The sequence below is a fragment of the Sus scrofa genome, chromosome 17 (genome assembly GCF_054392235.1).
Source record: "Sus scrofa isolate SSC_HxYL_T2T_F1_AM1 chromosome 17, Sscrofa_HxYL_maternal_Yorkshire_Landrace_v2.0, whole genome shotgun sequence".
Classification (NCBI taxonomy): Eukaryota; Metazoa; Chordata; class Mammalia; order Artiodactyla; family Suidae; genus Sus; species Sus scrofa.
The window spans coordinates 40,781,197-40,803,881 of NC_139399.1; the positions used below are offsets into that span (position 1 = coordinate 40,781,197).

Below are 22,685 nucleotides of genomic sequence, written 5' to 3' on the forward strand. Positions count from 1 at the left end.
ATCTAAGAGGCCAAGGGGCTCAAAGCAAGCAGGTAGAGCCCTGTTGCTGGTGCCCTTCTGGGTCCCCACAGCCAGCGGACGCTAAGGCTTTCAGCGCCCTTCCTCTGGGCACTGTCTGGGGATTGCCCCCCACCCAGCGGGTCTGCCCTCCCTGCTTGCTTCTCTTGGCAGCCTCCAGAGCAGGATCCACACACTCCTATGGGCTGTCTTCTGTCAATGTCTCCACCCATCCCACCCCAACCAGGCCCTCTCATTGGCTGCTGGGGTGGTTTCTGCTTTCAGCTGGAGCTGGAAGGGCCTGTGGGGCCAGTTTGGTTCCCCAGGGAAGCACTACCTCACCTCCACTGAGAGGTCTGAGGGCAAGGGGGCTGGAGTGGAGCCAGAGCTGTCTGGCAGGTGCCCTCATCACCTCTGGCTGGCTACTTTTTCTTTCTTTCTTTTTTTTGGGGGGGGGCCTTTTTTCCTTATAGGGCTGTACCCACTGCACATGAAGGTTCCCACGTTAGAGGTCTAATCGGAGCTACAGCTGCTGGCCTAGGCCACAGCCACAGCAAAGCGGGATCCGAGCCACATCTGTGACCTACAGCACAGCTCATGGCAATGCCGGATCCTTAACCCACGGAGCGAAGCCAGGGATCGAACCCGCAACCTCATGGTTCCTAGTCGGATTCGTTTCCGCTGTACCATGCCGGGAACTCCACCTCTGGCTACTTTCTACTTTCCGCTCTTCTCACACACACATACACACACACACTCTTACAGGCCATTCTAGCTCCAGAGCTGCCTGTGGAGGGCAAATCAGCCTCAAACAGTTGAGCGTGAGGAAGATGGGCAGTTGGTGTTTGCTGGGAGAGCGAGGAGTCTGGGGTCCCCATTTCAGTCTTGCTGCTGACAGGAGTGTCCTTCGCACTAAGAATGGGAGATGGCCTCCTGTTGATTCAGCCCCTCTCTGTGGCTCCGTCTTGAGGAAATGACTGCCCGCGCTGCCCTCCTTACACACAATCCGCCTCCAAAACCTGTGGAGGGTTTGGGGAGGTGTTCTGGAGCCAAGGCAGCCCCAGGGCCTGGCTCATCAAATGCACCCACTCCTCTGGGCTCTCCGAGCTGCCCCCTCGGCGGAGTGGAATCATCAGACAAATGCCTTGGTCACAACGATCAGCCATCAGACACCGTGCACGTGTTTGCCCTTTCTTTGCAAAGAAAAGAACATGAATTGTTCTCACTCGAGTCAGGTCCAGGAGGTGTCTCACTGCAGATGTGCCTGTTCTGTTGTTGAGATTACTTCCGCTCTGTGATTAGTTAGAATCCCTTGGCTATCTGGAACATTTCAGAGCTGATTCCTGTCTGGGGCAGTTATCTTCAGAGCCTGGTGGTCCCCACTCTGGTCCTTGTCCTAGAAGTCTCTGTTCTGTTTTGATGCCAAGAGCATGCTTGTGTGTAGGGTGAGCTGCTGGGGATGTTTTCCAAGGCCAACACTGTCCTGGTTCCAAAGAAGTAAATAAACACTGGGGACCGCTGGGCAGGTCAGATGAGACCCCTGATGACGTGCTAGATCAGATTTGGGGCTCTACCCCCAAATGCCACCAGGCTTGATGGCCCCTCCTCTATCTTCAGCCTCTTGCAGGGAGCAGTAGCCACTCCCCCCAGTGGCTGGGCCTGTGTCTTCACTGGGGGAAATTCTTCCATCACTTCAGACTCAATGCTTTGTGGGAACATGACTCTGTGGTACAACTTGGCCGGTGTAATTGGCATACACGTGGGCCCCAGCTCTGCCTCTAGCTCGCCCTGTGGCCACAGGCAAGGATCTCCCCTCTGCGTAAACCAGGAGTGTCGAGGGATGTTTGGATGTCAGAGCTGGGAGGAGATTCTTGGGTCTGGATGTGGTCAGAACACTGAAGAGGTGAGAGACAAACAAGGAAAGCCCAGAGGTCAGCCAGGGTGAGGATGGACTGGCGGGCAGGAGGTGGCAGAGCCAGGTGGGCCAAGGTTACTGTGATGCTTGGTCCATCAGTCTCCCAGCAATGAGGGTGATGCAATGAAGGTGGCAGAGTCTCCTGACATCATCCATCATTGTCCAGAAGTTTAAGGATGCCTGGGTCGAACACCTCAGTTTACAGATAGGGAAACTGAGGGCTAGGAGGGGAGGGACTTGGGGCAGAAGCTGAGGCAGGACTGAGACCCAGGCCCTCTGGCTCCCATATGGGGACAGGGACCATCTCCTCCCCTCTTGGCCCTTCACGACCCATCACTTGGCTGTGGCCACGTGGATGATCACAAAGCCCTTGATGTCTGGGAAGCGGGGGCTGACGAGGTCCACCTGCAGCTGCCGCGAGCCGCTCTTGGAGGGGGTGATGCTGAACTGAACGGAGGCTCTCTCCTGGGGCTCCAGGCTGGGCACACTGTGGAAAGGAAATGGAGAAAGGCAGACCCTCAGCCCTGTCTCCTTTGATTTGATTTGATCTTTTTGCCTTTTCTAGGGCCTCACCCATGGCATACGGAGGGTCCCAGGCTAGGGGTCTAATTGGAGCTGTTGCCACCGGACTTCACCAGAGACACACAGCAATGTGGGATCTGAGCCACGTCTGCGGCTTACACCACAGCTCATGGCAACGCTGGATCCTTGACCCACTGAGCGAGGCCAGGGATCGAACTCACAACCTCATGGTTCCTAGTTGGATTCATTAACCACTGAGCCACGATGGGAACTCCGAACTTATTTTTAAATTGTGAATCATTACATTGTACACTATAATTTATATAATATTATACACCAACTATACTTCAGTTAAAAAATTAAATTAAAAATAGAGAACCTAGCTTCTGCAGAAGAAAGTGGGAATAACGTGGGAAAAAATACTGTGACACAAAATTTACTCAGTAATTCACGTTAGAGAAGCACTGAGTCAGCCCTCTCTTCTTCCCGAGCCTGGTCTGCTCGTCCATGGCTCTTCAGAGCCCTCGGGATCAAGGTCACACCTTGTGGCTTGACATTCATAACTTCCAATTTGCTTTCAGCTTAGTCGTCCCTTGTACCACTTCTCCCACCAGCCAGGCTAGTCTCTCCCCTGTGCCCTGAACATACCTTATGCTTCTCCTCCTCCGGGCTTTTGGCTGGACTGTTTCTCCTACTCAGGATGCCCTTCCCATTCCAATCACGTCCAAGGCCCAGATTAAGATTTTCTTCTTCCAGGAGACCTTCCCTGACTATACCAGCCACGGAGACCTCTGGCTGGGAAGCTCTGCATCCTTATCGATTTTTTTTTTTTTTTTGTCTTTTTGCCTTTTCTAGGGCCACTCCTGCGACATATGGAGGTTCCCAGGCTAGGGGTCGAATCGGAGCTGTAGCCACTGGTCTATGCCAGAGCCACAGCAACGCAGGATCCAAGCTGTGTCTGCGACCTACACAACAGCTCACAGCAACGCCGGATCATTAACTCACTGAGCGAGGCCAGGGATCGAACCCACAACCTCATGGTTCCTAGTCGGATTCGTTAACCACTGCACCACGATGGGAACTCCCTTACTGATATCTGAAAAGCTCCTCAATTCATCAGTTAAGGCTCAGCCTAAATATCAGTTCCCCTGGGGCTTTCCTCGGGTCCCACCCTATCCCCACTCAAGGGCTGCCTCTGAGCCCCTGGACCTTGGGGACCCATCCCTCCGCACAAATCACACTGCCTTCATTTGAAAGGCCCTATGTCACTGAGAGCTCTTCCCCAGATAGAACCCCATCTGTTCATTTTGGTGTCCTCAGCAAGGGTCAGTATGATCAAGGACCATGAGTGTGCGTGAGCAAATGAATGAAAGAATGAATGAGGGAGAGAATAATTGAGGAGGAATAATAAATGAGTGCAGGAATAAATGGAATATGAGTGAATGAGTGCCTAAAGGAGCGAATGGATAGGTAAATGAGTGAGCAAATGAAGGGAAGAATGAGTAGATGAATGAACCCATCAAAACTGAATGGAGTAGATAATGAGAAGTGAATAATGAGCAAAACATGAGTAAAAGAGCGAATGAATGAATGAGTAAAGGCGAGAGTAAATGAATAAGTAAATGGATAAATGAGAGAAAAGAGGAAGGATGTGAAGAGAAAACATAATGTGATGTGATGAGGGGATGAGGTATATGATCAAATAAGTTAATGATGAAATAAATAAAGGAATAAAGAAATGAAAGAAGGCTGATTCCCGGGAACCCGAAATCTCTCTCTCGCTCCCTCTCCCTGCTGGCAGCTTCTTTACGGCCCATTTGATAAGGAAGGCAGCCCTCCCAGCCCCAGGCTGACACTTACCTGATGCTGAGCTGTCCCTGGAGAAGGCCACTCCCCTCCACCATCAGCACACAGTCCTCCACTTTCTCCAGGAGGGGGTTCACCACCATCACTTCCACGGCAACCGCCACCCCCACCACGGCCGGGCCAAGCACCTGGAGGGGCAACACCCATAAGTCACCCCCCCTCCTCCCCTTCCTTCCAGGAAACCCAGGATCCTGGCTGGTTCAAAGGATGGGGAGTTCATCTTGTCTACCCCTTGCTTCTACCTACCCTGTTACTGAGATCTATCATTACATTCCTCCCCTGGCATCCACACCCCTCATCCCCGCGCTTGAGCGCTGAAGCCGGAGCTGAAAGCACCACCTGCCCCACCAGCCTCTGCTGGCCTCCCAAAGCTCTACGGGGCCTGCCAGGAACCGATGGCGGGTGCAGACAGGAGTCACCTTGATGCTGATGACGTCCTCCAGAGTAATGTCCTTCTCCACCAGGAGCTTCTCTCCTTTGGTGACAAGGCACAGGGCGGCCAACAGGATCTTCTTGTCCTCTGTCAGGTCTTCCTTATACTGAGAGTAAGATATTTCAACCGGGATCTTTTTCTCTGGAAGGGAAAGCAGAGGTGGGAATTGGGAGTCCAATGTTCTTTTTCAAAGCAACCCAGAAAGAGTCAGGCAAGGCTCAGATCACAGTTATATGCTCTCTGGTCCTTGCAACCAATCAGACAGTCATTATTATCAGTTTATAGATTAAGAACTCTAAGGCTCAGAGAGGGTAATGTCTCGTCCAATGTCACACAGCATGTAAATCAAGGAGCCAAGATAAGGTAGGATTCAAATTCAGGCCCAGCTACCACGACACCAGACTGTCTCTCGAAGAGCTTCCAGAGCTGTGTTTACAATTCTCCCAATCATTCCAGATGGAAATCTCTCAGTCCATCAACTAGTCATCCCATCAGGAATTCACTCACTGTTCACTGAGCACCTACTCTGTGTTAGGTGCAGAGAAGAGGGAGGCTAAAGGCCTACCTTAAGTTCCAACCCAGGGAGGAGGCCAGCTTCCTCACAGCCTTTCCGAATCCTCTCTCCCCACGAAAGCCCAGCTCTGGTCAGGTCCGCCAACTGTGAAGCTTTCACTGGTGCCCTCACCCACGGATCTTGTGCCCTGTGCCTTCTGAGCTCCTGTGGTTCTGGCCATTTCTATCTCTGCCTCATCAGCCACAAACACCTGCCTATATAGTCTCTTCTTTTGAGCAGGGGTCACATATATGTTTGCCCACCATATATTTTTTTCTTTTAGGCACACATGTCATTTCCAATGTGCCTCAGGCTCTACCATCCCCTACTGCTCTGTGACCACTGCTTCCTTTATTTCTGTTTCCTTCCTGCCTCTGAAAGTATCTGAGTTTTTAGCCTATGGAAAAGATCCTTAAAGGATTCAAATGCTCTGTCTCCCCAGAGCTTTGCATATAGTAGATGCTTCCTGAATGCCCATAGCTGATCCATGTGTCAAAGTTCTACCTTGTTTTATGGGCTCCCTGAGTCCTGTAGATCATCGCTAGGAGAACTCTTACTACAATAACAGTAATAATTAATCATTTTAGAAGCAAACTTTTACTGAGGGATTAAAGTGTATTGGGCCCTTGGAAGCACAGTCATGGATTAGCTTATTCAGTCCTCACGATAATTCCATGAGCAAGCATTATTATCTGCAACTTGTAATAATATCAATAATACAATCACTACCATAAATTAAATATTCATTAGGTGGTAGGAATTTGGCCAAATAGTTTATGTATGTTATATCATTTACTCCTTGCATGGTGGGAGGTGAAGTGGTTCTTAAAGTGTGGTCCTGGGACCAGCAGCATCAGTATCACCGGAGAACTTGTTAGAAGTGCAAATTCTAAGGCTCCAGAGTGAAGCATCCACCAGATGCTCCCGATCATGCACACGGACAGAGCTTTGAACATTAATTTAGACCACGGAGAAGGGAGGAGAAAGACTGTTCCTTACAGTATTCAGAAGAGAGCTTCTTGAAATTCTCTGGGCCATGGACTCCACGTACAGTCTAAGACCCTTTTCCTGGAATAATGTTGTCAATAGCAATAGGAATCACTGGATATAACAGATAACTAGAGAACACTTCATCCAACAACAGCAGAATACACATTCTTCTCCAGCTCATAAGGAATATTCACCAAGATAGACCGCATTCTGGGCCAAGGGTAACCCATTACCAAACTGAAAGGAATAAAGATCATGCAGTGCATGCTTTCAGACTACAGCAGAATTAAACTAGATATCATAAACAGAAAGAAGACTGGAAGACTCCAAAATAGTTAGAGTTTAAACCACACATGTCTAAATAACACTTAGGCCAAAGACGATATCTCAGAGGAAATTTAAAAATATTTTGAACAAATGAAAATATAACTTAAAATTTGTGGGATGCAGCAAAGCGGTACTTCGATGGAAATACATAGCACTGTATACATATATTAGAAAAGAAGAAAGATCTGAAATCAATAATCTAAGTTTCTGGAGTTCCTGTCGTGGCTCAGTGAAAACGAATCTGACTAGTATCCATGAGGATGCAGGTTCGCTACCTGGCCTCGATCAGTAGGTTAAGGATCTGGTGTAGCCCTGAGCTGCTGTGTAGGTCACAGACTTGGCTTGGATCTGGCATTGTGGCTCTGGCGTAGGCCGGCAGCTACAGCTCCAATTCGACCCCTAGCCTGGGAGCCTCCATATGCTGTGGGTGCAGCCCTAAAAAGACAAAACAAAACAAAACAAAAAACAAAAACAAAACTAAGTTTCCACTTTAAGAAACTAGAAATAGAAGAGCAAATGAAATCCAAAGTAAGTGAAATGACAACTAAAACTTAAGAAATAAAGCAGAATCAATAAATTGAAAATAAGAAATCAAAAGAGAAAACCAACGAAACCAAAAGCAGATTCTTTGAAAAGATCAATAAAACTGATAAGCCTCTACCCAGGCTAAATAAGAAATAAAGAGAGAAGACAGAAATTACTAATATCAGAAATGAAAAGAGGGGATATCACCACAGATCCTACGGACATTAAAAGGATAAATAGGGAATATTATGAACAACCCTATGCCCACGAATTTGACAATCTAGATAAAATGCACCAATTCCTTGAAGACACAATCTGTCAAAAGTCACAGGAGAAGAAATACACAATCTGAATAGGTCTACATCTATTAAAGAAATCAATAGGGAATCAAAGAATTGATAGTGAATTACCTTCCAAAACAGAAAACCCTGGGCCCAGATGAATTCACTGGTAAAATCTACCAAAGATTTAAGGAAGAAATAATATCAGTTTTGTACAAGCTCTTCCAAAGATAGAAGCAGAGGGAATACTTCTTAACTCATTTTATGAGGGCAGCATTACTCTAATAGTAAAACCAGACAAAGACATTACAGGAAAAGGAAATGATAGATTGCCCTCTCTCATAAACATTGATGCCACAATCCTCAGAAAAATATTAGCAAATTGAATCTAACACTATATAAACAGAATTCTATACCTTGATCAAGTGGGATCATAGGTACATAGGTTGGTTCAACCTTCAAAAGTCAATTAATGTGACCATCACATCAACAGACTAAAGAAGAAAAGTCATATGGTCATATCAGTAGATGCAGAAAAAGCATTTGACAAAAATCCAATACTTATTCATGATTAAAATTCTCAGCAAACTAGGAATAGTTGGGGAACTTTCTCAATTTGACAGAGAACATCTATTAAAAAAACCAAAAGCCTACGGTTAACAGCACACTTAACAGTGAGAAACTTAAAACTTTCTCACTAGAATAGAGACAAGGTAAGGATGTCTTCTCAGTGCTCCTTATCAACACTGGACTGGAAGTTCCAGCTAAGGCAACAAGACAAGAAAAGGAAATAAAGTTATACAGACTTGGAAGAAATAAAACTTTCTCTGTTCACAGATGATATGATCATCTATGCATAAAATCTGAAAGAATCAACAACAAAAGCTCTTGGAACTAATTATACTAATTACTAATTATAGCAAAGTCAGAGGATATAAGATTCACATACAAAATTCATCACTTATTTATACACAAGCAGTAAACAAGTGGAATCTGAAATTAAAAATACCGCTTATATAAGCACCCCCAAACGAAGTAATCTAAAAAAATTAGGCATTCATTAATCCAGAAATATAAGACATGTACATATATTAAAGGAAACTAGGAGTTCCTGTCATGGCACAGCAGAAACAAATCCTACTGGGAACCATGAGGTTGCAGGTTCGATCCCGGGCCTTGCTCAGTGGATTAAAGATCCGGCATTGCTGTGCTGTGGCTGTGGCTGTGGTGTAGGCCAGCAGCTGTAGCTCCCATTGGACCCCTAGCCTGGGAACCTCCATATGCCACGCATGCAGCCCTAAAAAGCAAAAAACAAACAAACAAAATAAAAAAAAAAAAGAAAGAAAACTGAAAAAAAAGCTGATGAAAGAAATGAAAGAATAACTATATTAATGGAGATATTTCATGCTCACGCATAGTGAGACTCAATATTGTGAAGATGTCAGTTATTCCCAACTTGATCCATAGATTCAAGGCAAGCCCATCAAAATCCTAGCCAGTTATTTAATGGGTATTGACAAAGTGATCCTAAGTTTAGGCAGAGGGACAAAAGACCCAGAACTTCCAACACAATGTTCAAGAAGGAGAATGACATCAGGAGACTGACCCTCCCCGACTTCAATACTTACTCTAAAACTACAGGAGTCAAAACAGTGTGATAGTGGGGAAAGAACAGACAAACCAGTAGAACAAAAGAGAGCCCAGAAATAGACCCGCGAGGGAGTTCCCGTCGTGGCGCAGTGGTTGACGAATCCGACTGGGAACCATGAGGTTGCGGGTTCGGTCCCTGCCCTTGCTCAGTGGGTTGACGATCCGGCGTTGCCGTGAGCTGTGGTGTAGGTTGCAGACGCGGCTCGGATCCCGCGTTGCTGTGGCTCTGGCGTAGGCCGGTGGCTACAGCTCCGATTGGACCCCTAGCCCGGGAACCTCCATATGCCGCGGGAGTGGCCCAAGAAATAGCAACAACAACAACAACAACAACAACAACAAAAAACCAAAAAAAAAAAAAAAAAGAAAAAAAAAAGAAATAGACCCGCGAAATATAGATCTTTGACAAAGGAGCAAAGGAAATAAAATGGAGAAAAGGTAGCCTTTTCAATAAATGATCAGAAACACCTGGACATTCATATAAAAGACATCTGGACACATACCTCATACCCTTTACAAAAATGAACTCAAAATGTAAAATGTGAAATATAAAACTCCTAGACAATAACATAGGAAAAAACCTAGATAATTTTGCGTATTGTAACGGTTAAGTTTTTAGACATAACACCAAAGGAATAAAAAACTGACAGGTTGTACTTTATTAAAATTAAAAACTTCTTTGGAGTTCCTGCGGTGGTGCAGTAGAAATGAATCCGACTAGGAACCATGAGGTTGGGGTTTGATCCCTGGCCTTGCTTAGCAGGTTAAGGATCCGGCATTGCCGTGAGCTGTGGTGTAGGTTGTAGATGTGGCTCGGATCCTGCGTTGCTGTAGCTGAGGCGCAGGCCGGTGGCTATAGCTCACATTAGACCCCTAGCCTGGGAACCTCCATATGCTGCAGGTGCAGCCCTAAAAAGACAAAAGACAAAAAAAAAAAAAAAACCCCAAAAAACCCAAAAAACTTCTGCTCTGTGAAAGGCCAGTGAAGAGAATAAGACAAGCCATAGACTGGGAGAAAACATTTGCAAAAGACACATCTGATAAGGGACTATTAGATAAAATATACAAAGAATACTTAAAATTCAACAAAAAGAAAATGAACAACACAATTAAAAAAGACGCTGTACCAAAGAAGATGTACAGATGCATATTAAAGATGTTCATATCATACATTATCAAGAAATTTCAAATTAGGAAGGTCTTGTTGCAGCTCAGCACTAAGAGCACAACTAGCATCCATGAGAATGCAGGTTCGATCCCTGGCCTTGCTCAGTGAGTTAAGGATCCCATGTTACCATGAGCTGTGGTGTAGTCGCGGCTCAGATCCTGCATTGCTGTGGCTGTGAAGTAGGCCAGCAGCTGTAACTCTGCTCTGATTCAGCCCCTAGCCTGGGACCTTCCATATGCTGCAGGTACAGCCCTGAAAAGTAAAAATAAATAAATAAAATTAAAAAAATTTCAAATTAATACAACGATGACAATGAGAGATACTACCACATACCTATTAGAATGGTAAAAATCCAAAATACTGACGACATCAAATGTTGGAGAGAATATAGAGGAACAGGAATTCTCATTCATTTATGGTGAGAATACAAAATGCTATAGCCACTTTGGAAGATACTTTGGTAGTTTCTTAGATAACTGAACACATTATTATACCATCAGCAACCATACTCCTCAGTACTTACCCATATAAACTGAAAACTCATGTTCACGCAAAACCTGCACATGGATATTTATTGCAGCTTGATTCATAACTGTCCAAACTTGGACGTAACCAAGATATTCTTCAGTAGGTCTATGGATCAATCAACTTTGGTACATCCATGTAAAGGAATATTTTCCGTGATAACAAGAAAGGAGCTATCAAGTTAGGAAAAAACTATGGAGGAATGTTAAATGTGTATTTCTAAGTGAAAGAAGCCAATCTGAAAAGGCTACATTCTGGACGATTTCAACTACATGACACCTAGGGAAAGGCGAAACTGAGGCACAGTAGAAAGATCACTGATTGCCAGGGGTTTGAGGAGAGGGAGGGAGAATGAATAGGTGAAGAACAGAGAATTTTACGGCAATGAAATTATTCCGTGTGATACTCTAATGGTAGATACATAACATCATACATTTGTCAACACCCACAGAATGTGCAATACAGAGGGAACCCTAATGTAGACTACAGACTTGAGTTAATAATAATAAGGTGCTCAGCAACTGTAACAAATGTACCACACTAATTCAAGAGAGTAATAAGGGAAGATGGAACGTGGGAACTCTTTGAACTCATTGCTCGTTTTTTTCTGACACCAAAACTGCTAAAAAAAAAAAAAAAAGTCCATTACTTTACAAAATTATATATTTAATAGTTATACTATTGGCTCAGTAATTCCATTTTTTTCGGAATCTATTCTACCAGTCCAAAATCTAGATCAATAAAGGGAAATTTTTTTCCACCACCAAGATTCAACAGCTGACAATTATCCAAAAGAAGGGAGGAGAAAAAATAAATCACCATATATTTATTTAGAGATTATACATCCATTAAAATGATGTGAATGGGAGTTCTGGTTGTGGCTCAGCGGTTCACGAACTGACTACCATCCATGAAGATGCGGGTTCGATCCCTGGCCTCGCTCAGTGGGTTGGGGATCCGGTGTTGCCGTGAGCTGTGATGTAGGTCACAGACCTGGCTCGGATCCCGTGTTGCTGTGGCTGTGGTGTAGGCTGGCGGCTGCAGCTCCGAGTAGACCCCTAGCCTGGGAACCTCCATATGCCACAAGAGCAGCCCTAAAAAAGACAAAAAGACCAAAAAAAAAAAAAAAAAAAGATGTGAATGAAGAGCATATAAAAATATTTAAACTACGATGTAATGTGTAAAGAGCAGGGCACTAATGAGTGTTGGCGATATAATTAGAACTGTTTTTCAAAAAGCAACAGGTATTAATAAAGGTTTGGAAGAAAAACATGTTAATTTGTAGATGGGTGGCAGGATCATAGGTGATCTTTCTCTTGTGCTGTGAAACTCTTTAATGAATATGTATTACTTTTAATATGAAAAAAAGCCAGGAAAATGTGTATGTTAATGAATATCTCTCCTTGTGAAAAGTTATTTTGTGATTTCGATGATGTGAAAAATAAATGACAAAAAAGCAAAAAACATGTGACACCTCCACGTATTTTCACACCTTGTCAAAACACACAAGCTTCACTTAGCAGAAACTGGTTCAGAGGAACAATTTCTTTGTTTAAAAGAAACCTTTGCCTTCAGAATGTACTTGGAGGTGGGGGGGAGGGGAGCGGAGGGGGAGGAGGGAAAGAGAGGGGGAGGGGAGGGGAGAGGAGTGAGGGAGGAGGGGGAAGCAGAGTGGTTGTAGCGCTGTGGCTGTTGTCTGCGGAATTCTCAGGACAGAGGCTGGCACATGTAGACACTTGGTTTTTTTTTTTTGTCTTTTTGCCATTTCTTGGGCCGCTCCCGAGGCACATGGAGGTTCCCAGGCTAGGGGTCGAATGGGAGCTGTAGCTGCCAGCCTTCGCCAGAGCCACAGCAACGCGGCATCCGAGCCGCGTCTGCAACCTACACCACAGCTCACGGGCAACACTGGATCCTTAACCCACTGAGCAAGGCCAGGGATCGAACCCGCAATCTCATGGTTCCTAATCAGATTCGTTAACCACTGCGCCGTGATGGGAACTCCAACATGTAGACACTTCATAAGCACCTCTTACTGGTCCACGCCTCTCATACGGAACACCTGGACCCAAATGGGCTCCAGAATTTGTTGGATTTTAGAAAAGGTCACACAAGGCATACTCTACATATTACAAAATGCTCCCAGCAGGTATTTATTTCGTGTATAACTATTCATACTAAGTGGGAATCACCTGACCAGGACGTTTGCCACCAGATGATTGTGGACTTTTTTTTTTTTTTTTTTTTTTTTTTTTTTACTATTCTCATTATTTAGCCCCTCTGAGCCTCAGCTCTCTCCTTCCTAAGTGGGGACAAGAGCAAATGCTCAGAAATATCTCCTTCTCTCCTCAAATAAACGTGGGATGCTGAGAAGTCCTCTCTGCCACCCTGCCCCTAACCTTCCTGGAAAAGGGGCTGGGCCGACCAGGTCCCACCCAGCGGGGGCGTTCCTACCGTCCTTACCTTCTTCCGGCCCCAGCTTCACTGCGTGGGATTCGTGCAGGATCTCTGCCACCGGCCTGCGGGTGTAAAGGATGGTGGCTCCACTCAGGTTGACGTGGACTCGCTGGCTTCGGGAGGTGAGGTTGGCCAAGCACAGGGCCAGCCTCAGATCGTGGCCCAGCAGGGGCGGCTCCAGCACCTTGAACTTGCCCGCGATGCTGGGCTTGGTGGCAGGCTTCAGGAGCTCATCACACCGGAGACCACGGCCTCCTGCCCTGCGGACCCGGGCCCTCCTTCCGGAGGCGTCCACGCCAAACAGCTTCTTCACAGCTTTGCTGTACACCTGCCTCTCCTTCCGGGACCCTGTGGGGCAGTGGACATCATAAGGCAGGCACCCTCTCCTTCAGCCCCTTCTCATTAATCCTCTTCTCCAGGCAAAACCCCCAGCCACCCCCAGTTTCAGGTACCAGAGCTGTTGGAGGTCTCCAACTGGCAGCCCAAGAGCCAAAAGCAGACCTCAGCCATATGTGTTGTATTTGGTTCTGAGACCATTTAATCTTTTTCCTTTTTTTTTTCTTTCTTTTCTTCTTTTTTTTTTTTTCTTTTTATAGCTGCACTTGAGGCATATGGAAGTTCCTGGGGTTGAATCGGAGTGACAGCTGAGGCCTACACCACAGCCATAGCAATGTGGGATCCTTAACCCACTGGGCAAGGCCAGGGATTGAACCTGCATCTTCATAGAGACAATGTGGGATGCTTAACCCACTGAGCCACAAATGGAACTTCTTAAATAATTTTTTACTCAATTGCCAACAACTTCAGATCAGAACAATTCACATGACAGTATAGATTTGTAGCTTCTTCGACAGCTGCTTCTGAAATCTCGTAAGATAATGAGAGCTAACACTTGTGTAGACTTTTGCCAGGCACTGCATCTAGGTGCTATATATTTATCCCCCCTAGAAAGAAGGTACTGTTATCATCCCTATTTTATAGATAAGGAACTCAAGGCACAGAGAAGGAAAGCAACTTGTAACAGCACTGGAATGAAAACCTAGGCAGTCTGGCTCCAATTTCCACATTCTCAACCCTGTTCCCCTTGCACTCTGTACACGGCAGGAAGGGTCTAAAGCTGAGCAAGGGGTGCTCGCTCCGGCTGAGAATGTACTTGCTGGTTCTTCATGGACTCCACCTGTAATTCGCCCACCGGCTGGCTGCACTCATGGGGTGGGGATGCCATCATCTGCAAGGCTCCTGAACACATGCGAGTTTAGGACCCCCGATCCCTGACTTTCCCTGTTGCTAGCGCACCCCTCTCTCTCTTGCTCTCTCTCTTTTTGATCCTTGGACATCCCCCACCTCCACCCCCAGCACGTCCCACAGGTGCCTCATGTCCAACCAAACATGCCATCTTCTGCCCAGAATTCCCCATTTTTTAGCAAACAGCTCCACGGATCACCCAGTGCTTCACCCAGCAAAGGGTTCCAGCGTTCACTCAGTGTACACACCGGAAACTGGAGCTGTCACGCTTATGGCCCATAACTGAAAAGTCAACAGGTTCAGCCAAACATCCTCACTGATCTGGAATCTTCCCCCTTCTCCCATCATTCTTTTCCCCTCAGGCTACCATATAAATGGTCTCACCATCAAGTCAACTTGCCACCAGATGACTGTGGCCTTTCACTACTAGTATCATTACCTAGTCCCCCCAAATCTCAGTTTCCCACCCGTGACGTGGGGCCAAGAGGTGCAGAATGTCCCCTCCCTTCCTGGGAACGTGGGTTCCACGCCCACTCCAGTCCTTTTTCCTCTCTGATCTTTCCCAGATCCAACTCCGATGGTTCCACTTCACCCCCTTGAAACCTGGGCTGAGCCATCTCCCACACGGGCTCCTCCCGGACGGTCTCCCCAGGGACCTCACTACTGTGTGGCCTCGGCTTGAAGGACCACACAGATCTAAAGCTTTTTTGGTTTTTAATGGCTGCACTTGCGGCATATGGAATCAAACCCATGAGGCCAGGAATTGAACCCACATCCTCACGGACACTACCTTGGGTTCTTCACCTGCTAAGCTACCATGGGAATTCTTGGGAGTTAAAGAATCTTTGGGTCTTTAACATGTCATGTTTCATTATTAAAATGCAAGTGAATTTTTCACTTTATAATGTACTCATATTTTTACTATGAAAATGTTTCATTTCCCTGCCCCAATAATCTAATGTCACTTTCTCAGAAAGGCTTTCTCTGACCATCTGATCTTTTATTTTATTTTATTTTTAATTTATTTTTTTGCTTTTTAGGGCTGCACCCATGGCTTATGGAAGTTCCCAGGCTATGAGTCCAATTGGAGCTACAGCTGCTGGTTTATGCCACAGCCACAGCAACGTGGAATCCGAGCCACATCTGTGAACTACACCAAAGCTGCAGCAAGGCCAGATCCTTAACCCACTGAGCGAGGCCAGGGATCAAACCCACATTCTCATGGATACTAGTTGGGTTTGTAACCTGCTAAGCCACAATGGGAACTCCTGAACATCTGATTTTTTAAAACAGCTTTATTCAGATATACATTAATTCCACATACAATTCACCCTTTTAAAGACTACGTCAATGTTTTTAGTATATTCACAGAGTCATGCACCCATCACCACAATCTAATTTCAAAACAACGTCTGTCATCCCAAAAGAATCCTTGTCACCATCAATAGTCACTTCCCATCCCTCCCTGCCCCAACCCCAGCCCTAGGCAACTACTAAATGAATTTCTAAGTTGCCTATTCCGGGCATTTCAAAAAAGGAATCATTCAAGATGTGGTCTTTTGTGACTGGCTCTTTTTTTCACTTAACATAACAGCTTTAAGGTTCATCTGTGCTGTAGCATACATCAGTACTTGATTTCTTTCTTTCTTTTTTTTTTTTTTTTTTTTTTTTGCTTTTTAGAGCCACGCTTGCAGCATAGGGAAGTTCCTAGGCTAGGGGTCGAATCAGAGTTACAGCTGCTAGCTGCCACCACAGCCACAGCAACACTGGATTCCAACTGAGTCTGCGACATACACCCTAGCTCACAGCAACGCCAGATCCTTAACCCACTGAGTGAGGCCAGGGATTGAACCTGCATCCTGGATACTAGTAAAGTTATAATCTGCTAGGCCACAACTGGAACTCCCTTGATTTATTTTTATTGCTGAATACTATTCCATTGTATGGACAGACCACATTTTATTTATCCACTGATGGATATTAGGGTTGTTCCACTCTAGATACTTTGAATAATATTGCTATGAATGTCCATGTACAAGATTTTGGGTGGATGTTTGTCTTCATTTCTCTTGGGTGTATACCAAGGGTGTCTGCTGGTTTGTATGGTAACTCTGTGTTTAACGTTGAGAGGGACTGTCAAACTGTTTTCCAAAGTGCTTGTACCATTTTACATTCTCACTAGCAATGCATGAGTGTTTCAATAATTCCATAATTTCACCAACTCTTATTGTCTTTTTTTTGATTATAGCAGTTCTGGTGGATGTGGAGTAGTATGTTGTGATTTTGAATTTGCATTTTCCTAATGATTAATGATCAATATCTTTTCATATGTTTATTGGTCCTTCGTATGTGGTCCTTGGAGAAAAGTCTACTCAAATCCTTTGCCCACTTTATTTATTTATTTATTTTTGCCTTTTTCTAGGGCCGCTTCCCGCGGCATATGGAGGTTCCCAGGCTAGGGGTTGAATCGGAGCTGTAGCTGCTGGCCTATGCCAGAGCCACAGCAACGCGGGACCCGAGCCGCGTCTGCAGCCTACACCACAGCTCACGGCAACACCGGATCCTTAACTCTCTGAGCAAGGCCAAGGATCGAACCCACAACCTCATGGATGCTAGTCGGATTCGTTAACCACTGAGCCATGATGGGAACTCTCTTTGCCCACTTTAAAATTGGGTTAATTATCTTTTTATTATTGAGCTAGAAGAATTCTTTATGTGTCCCTAATTAGACACATGATTTGAAAATATTTTCTGTTCTGTGGGCTATTTTTCTGCTTTCCTGATGGCATCATTTGTAGTACAAGTTTTTTTTTCTTTCTTTTTTCTTTCTTGCCTGCTCCTGTAGCATATTGAAATTCTGGGGCCAGGGATCAAATCCGAGCTGGAGCTGTGACGTACGCCACAAACCAGCACCTCCACAGAGACCAGATGGATCGTGAACCCACTGTGCCACAGTGGGAAGTCCCTAAGTTTTTAATTTTGATGACATCCAATTTGTCAATTTTTCCTGTTGTCACTTGTCCACTTGATGTCATATCTGAAAAGACTCTGCTTCACTCAAGCTCAGGAAAACTAACTCCTGTTTTTGTCTAAAAGCTTGTAATTTTAGCTTTTAGATATGGGTCAGTGATCCATTTGTGTTAATTTTTTGTGTGTGGTGAGATGTAGGAGGCCCATTTTATTCTTATGCTTCTGGATAATCAGTGGTCCCAGCACCATCTGTTGAAAAGACTATTCTTGTTCTTTCCTCCCTGAATTGTCTTGGCACCCTTGTCAAGATCAATTGAGCATAATTTTAAGCGTTTATTTCTGGACTCCTGGTTCTATTCCATTGACCGATATGTCCATTTTTATACTAGTATCACAGTATCTGGGTTATTGTATGTGTATAGTAAGTTTTGAATTTGGGAAGTTTGAGCCCTCCAACTTTGTTCTTTTCCAAGATTATTTCGGCTATTGTGAGTTTCTCGAATTTCTAAGCGAATTCTAGGAACAGTTTGTCAATTTTGGAAGAAAACTCAGCCAGAACTTTGAGAGGGATTTCATGGAGTCTGTAGGTCAACTGGGAGAATAGTCATCTTACAAACATAAAGTCCTTCAATCCCTGAAAATGGGATGTCTTTCCATTTGAGTCTGTAATCTTCGAAAATGTTTTGTATTTTTCACCGTACTAGACTTGCTCTTCTTTTGATAAATTTATTCCCAAGTATTTTATTCTTTTTGATGTTATTATAGATGGATTTGTTTTCTTAATTTCACGTTCAGATTACACATCGCTAGTGTCCTGAAATACAATTAATTTTTAAAAATTGCTCTTGTGTTCCACAGTTTTTCTGAACTTGTTTTTTGGCTCTAATAACATTTAGTGAGTTCCTTAGGATTTTATGCATACAGGATCTTAACGTGTGCAAACAGAGATAGTTTTATCTCCTTTCCAGTTTGCAAACTCTTCTATTTCTTTATTTGCTCTCCTTCCCTCCCTTCCTTTCTTCCTTTTATCCTTCTTTTCTTTTCTTTTTTCCTTCTTTATTTTTATAGTTTTTAGATTGTGACAAAATATACATAATGTAAAATTTACCGGCCTGACCACTTTTAAGTGTGCACGTCAGTGGCATCAGGTACATTCCTGTTGGATTATCTTCTCCGCCATCCATTTCCGGAACTCCTTTCACCTTGCAGAACTGAAACTCTGTATCCTTTAAATGTTCCATTCCTGCCTCTCCCAACCACTGGCATCCACCATTCAACTTCCTGTCTTCATGAATGTGACTATCCTAGGTGCCTCATATAAGTGGGACTGTGTGGTATTTGCCCTTGTGGGACTGGCTTATTTCACTTAGCATCATATTTTCAAGCTTCATCCACATGGTAGCATGTGTCAGAATGTCTTTCCTTTTTGTTTTTTTTTTTTTTTTTTGGTCTTTTTATCTTTTTAGAGCCACACTCGCAGCATGTGGAGGTTCCCAGGCTAGGGGTCCCATTGGAGCTGTAGCCACTGGCCTACGCCACAGCCACATCAGATCCTTAACCTAAAGCCAGGGATCAAACCCGAATCCTCATGGATGCCAGTTTATATTTAAGGATATAACTCGGGAATAACCGGATAGGAGAGACACATAGGGCAAGGTGGAGGGTAGCATGGAGCTTCCATGCTGGGTTTGGGAGGTCAACCTTCCCAGCATTTGGAGATGTTCGCCACCCAGGCAGCTCTCTGCACCCATGTTTAGGGGTTTTTATGGAGGTTTCATTATATAGGCAAGGTTGATTAAATTATCAGCCACTGGTTTTTAACTCAATCTCCCATCCCTCTCCCATCCCCAGAGGCTGGAGAAGTGGAAAATTCTAATCTTCCAATCATGGTTGGGTCTTTCTGGTAACCAGTCCCCATCCTGAGCTGTCTGGGACCCCCCAGCCACCACTCATCTCATTACCATAAAAAAGACACTTACACTCCAGAGATTCAAGGGTTTTAGGGGCTGTGTCCAGGAACTGGAGACAAAGACACCCCTTACAATTTTTTTTGGTAAGGCTGGTAGTAATGGCCTCTCTGACCTTAGTAATTTGAGCCTTCTTTCAGTCTAGCTGAAGAGTTGTCAGTTTTGTTGCTGTTTTCAAAAAATTAACTTTTGATTTGGTTGATTTTCTCCATTGTTTTCAATTTACTTCCACTCTAATCTTTCTTATTTCCTATTTCTACTTTCTTTGGGTTTAATTTGCTCTTTTTCTAGTTTCTTAAGGTGGAAGGTTAGGTTACTTACTTGAAATCCTTCCTTTTTTTTTTTTTTTTTTTTGTCTTTTGTCATTTTAGGGCTGCACCCCAGGTGTATGGAGGTTCCCAAGCTAGAGGTCTAATCGGAGCTGTAGCCACCGGCCTACACCACAGCCACAGCAGTGTGGGATCTGAGCTGCGTCTGGGACCTACACCACAGCTCACGGCAACGCTGGATGCTTAACCCACTGAGCGAGACCAGGGACTGAACCTGTGTCCTCATGGATACTAGATAACCACTCACATCCTCATGGATACTTGTTAACTGCTGCATCAGACAGGAACTCCAAGATCCGGCTTCTTTAATGTACGTATTTACAGCTATAAAATTCCCTCTAGGTACTGCTTTACCTCGCCCCATAATTTTTTTTTTTCTTTTGGCCATGCCAGTGGCATGCAGAAATTCCCTGGGCCAGGAATCGAACCCATGCCACAAGCAGTGACCTGAGCCAAAGCAATGACAATGCCAGATCCTTAACCCACTAGGCCACCAGGGAACTCCAACCTCCCCCCATAAATTTTGGCATGTTGTATTTTCATTTTCTTTCATCTTAACATATCTTCTAATTTCACTTGTGATTTCTTCTTTGACCCAATGATTATTTAGGTGTATTTATTGCTGAATTTCCACATAACTGTGAATTCTCCAAATTACACTGGATTTTTTTTTTCTTTTTCTTTTTTGTCTTTTTAGGGCTGTACCAGTGGCACACAGAAGTTCCCAGGCTAGGGGTCGAATTGGAGCTGCAACCGGCAACCTACAGCACAGCCACAGCAACGCAGGATCCAAGCTGCACCACAGCTCACGCTGGATCCCCAACCCACTGAGCAAGGCCAGGGACTGAACACACATCCTCCGGGATACTAGTTGGTTTGGCACCACGACGGAAACTCCCGACCCTTCTGATTTTGACTTTTAGTTTTATTCCATTGTGATCAGAGAATACACTTTGTATGATTTTAATTCTTTAAAATTTACTGAGGCGGGTTTTACAAATGAACATATGGTCAGTCCTGGATTATGTTCTATTTGTACTTGCCAAGAAAGTGTATTCTGCTGCTACGGGGTGGGTCTTCTATAGATAGCTGTTAGCGAGCACCTGATTTTAAACGACAATTCTCACTTCCTCCCAATCTGTTCCTAAACTCATTCCCTGCTTTATTTTCCTCCAGAATACTTATCACCATCTGAGATGCTATTTATTTTACTTTTTCTTTACGTCTACCTGCCCCACTAGAATGTTAGTTCCTTTATTTAAATTTTTTTAAAACTATTTTTTTAAGGGCTGCACCTGTGGCATGTGGAAGTTTCTGGCCTAGCGGTTGAGAAGCTGCGGCTGGCAGCCTATACCTCAGCCACAGCAATGCAGGATCTAAGCCGTGTCTGCGACCTACACCACAGCTCACGGCAATGCTGGATCCTTTAACTCACTGAGTGACGCCAGGGATTAAGCCTGAATGCTTATGGGTTCTAGTTGGGTTCTTAACCTGCTGAGCCACAACAGAAACTCAAGACGTTAGCTCCTTTAAAAGTAGGGGTCATACATGTTTTGCTTTCTGGATGCCTGGCACACAGTAGATGTTCTATAAATACATGTTCGTGCAGGGAAATGTGAAAATGTGCCTTGTGAATCTTGTAACACAGGCCAGTCCTACAAGCAATAAAGTGAGGCCCTTCTACATACAGATCAAAGTCCTTATGCATTCGAAGCCCTTTATGTGCTATCAGCCTGCCTTTGCTCATTCCACAAATCTGTACTGAACACCCACTGTGCTGCAATAGGAACTGGAGATACAGCAGTAGACAAAACAGGTTTCCAGCCACACAGTATAGTTGGTGGGGAGACAATAAAGATTCAAGCAAATATTAAATTGTGGTATGTACTGAGAGGGAAACCAGTAGGGTCCTAGCCAGGCAAAGCCTTGGGGTAAAGTCAGCAGGCCTGTCCCAGGCAGAGAAAGCATCCAGTGCAATGTCCTTTCAGTATAAAAGAGCCTCCAGGGGCGCTTTCACTCTTGCTGTTACCTGAACAGCAGTGCCTTCCTCCTCCGCTGGTCTCTTGGCCATTCTGCACCTTGGCAGGCAGACAGCATCCCAGTGTGCTGTGATTGCCTGCTCTCCTGTCCATTTGTCCACTCTCCTACCTGGCACTTGAGGGTACCCACTAAATGCAAGAGGAATGGAGAAGTGGAACAAGGGATGGACAGCAGAGTAACAGACAGGGAGACAGAGAGGGTGGAAGCGGAGTTCTGGGGGCTGGTCTCTGGGTCTGTGGATCAGCCTCTCAGGTCCAGCCCACAGCCACTGGACATGCTGTCCTCTGCCTGCCTGGCTGGCCAGGTCTTGAGCAGCAGGTGCTCCATTTCCCACCCGGCAACAGGCTGTAGTGGGCAGGAGAGTGTCCCTCTAAATGATATGTCCAAGTCCTAACCCCTGGTGCCTATGAATATAACCTTATTTGGAAATAGGGTCTTTGTTGATGCAATTAAGGATTCTGGGATGAGATCAACCTGGATTTCAAGGAGGACCAAAATCCAATGATCAGTATCATTTTAAGAGGAAGGTGATGGCGATTTGAGACACACAGGAGGAAAGAAGGCTGTGTGGAGATGTAGGCAGAGGGCTGGAGTGATGAAGCCGCAAGCCAAAGAATGCAGGGCCCCCCAGAAGCTGGTAGCATCAAGGAAGCATTCTCCCCTAGAGCTCTAGAGAGTATCAAAATAGAGTATTGATTTTGGACTTTCAGCCTCCAGAACTATAAGAGAATAACTTTCTGGTGTTTTAAGCTGCTACATTGGTGGTAATTTGTTATGGCAACCCTCAGAAGCTAACATGCAGGCCCAGAGGCAGACAGCTGAATTGCCCACCTGGCTCTCCTGGTGGCCCCTGGCACCAGCCTCGAAGATTTTGCCCCCACATTCAGTCCCTCTGGCTGAAGATCAGTGTGGGAGTCTGCCTTCCTCCACT

At 45.1% G+C, this 22,685-nt stretch overlaps 1 protein-coding gene across 1 annotated transcript in view; it reads right to left on the reverse strand.

Moving 5' to 3' along the window:
* Positions 1 to 818: 818 nt before the first annotated feature.
* The window catches only part of TGM6 (transglutaminase 6), a 35,388-nt gene continuing 13,521 nt past the window's right edge, over positions 819 to 22,685 (reverse strand). Inside the window, exons 10-13 of the mRNA XM_021077688.2 lie at positions 13,210 to 13,551; positions 4,720 to 4,874; positions 4,295 to 4,428; positions 819 to 2,399 (exon numbers count right to left, since the gene is read on the reverse strand). Of these exons, the coding sequence (XP_020933347.1) occupies positions 2,246 to 2,399; positions 4,295 to 4,428; positions 4,720 to 4,874; positions 13,210 to 13,551 (785 nt within the window). The 3' untranslated portion in view covers positions 819 to 2,245. The remainder of the gene's footprint in view (positions 2,400 to 4,294; positions 4,429 to 4,719; positions 4,875 to 13,209; positions 13,552 to 22,685) is intronic.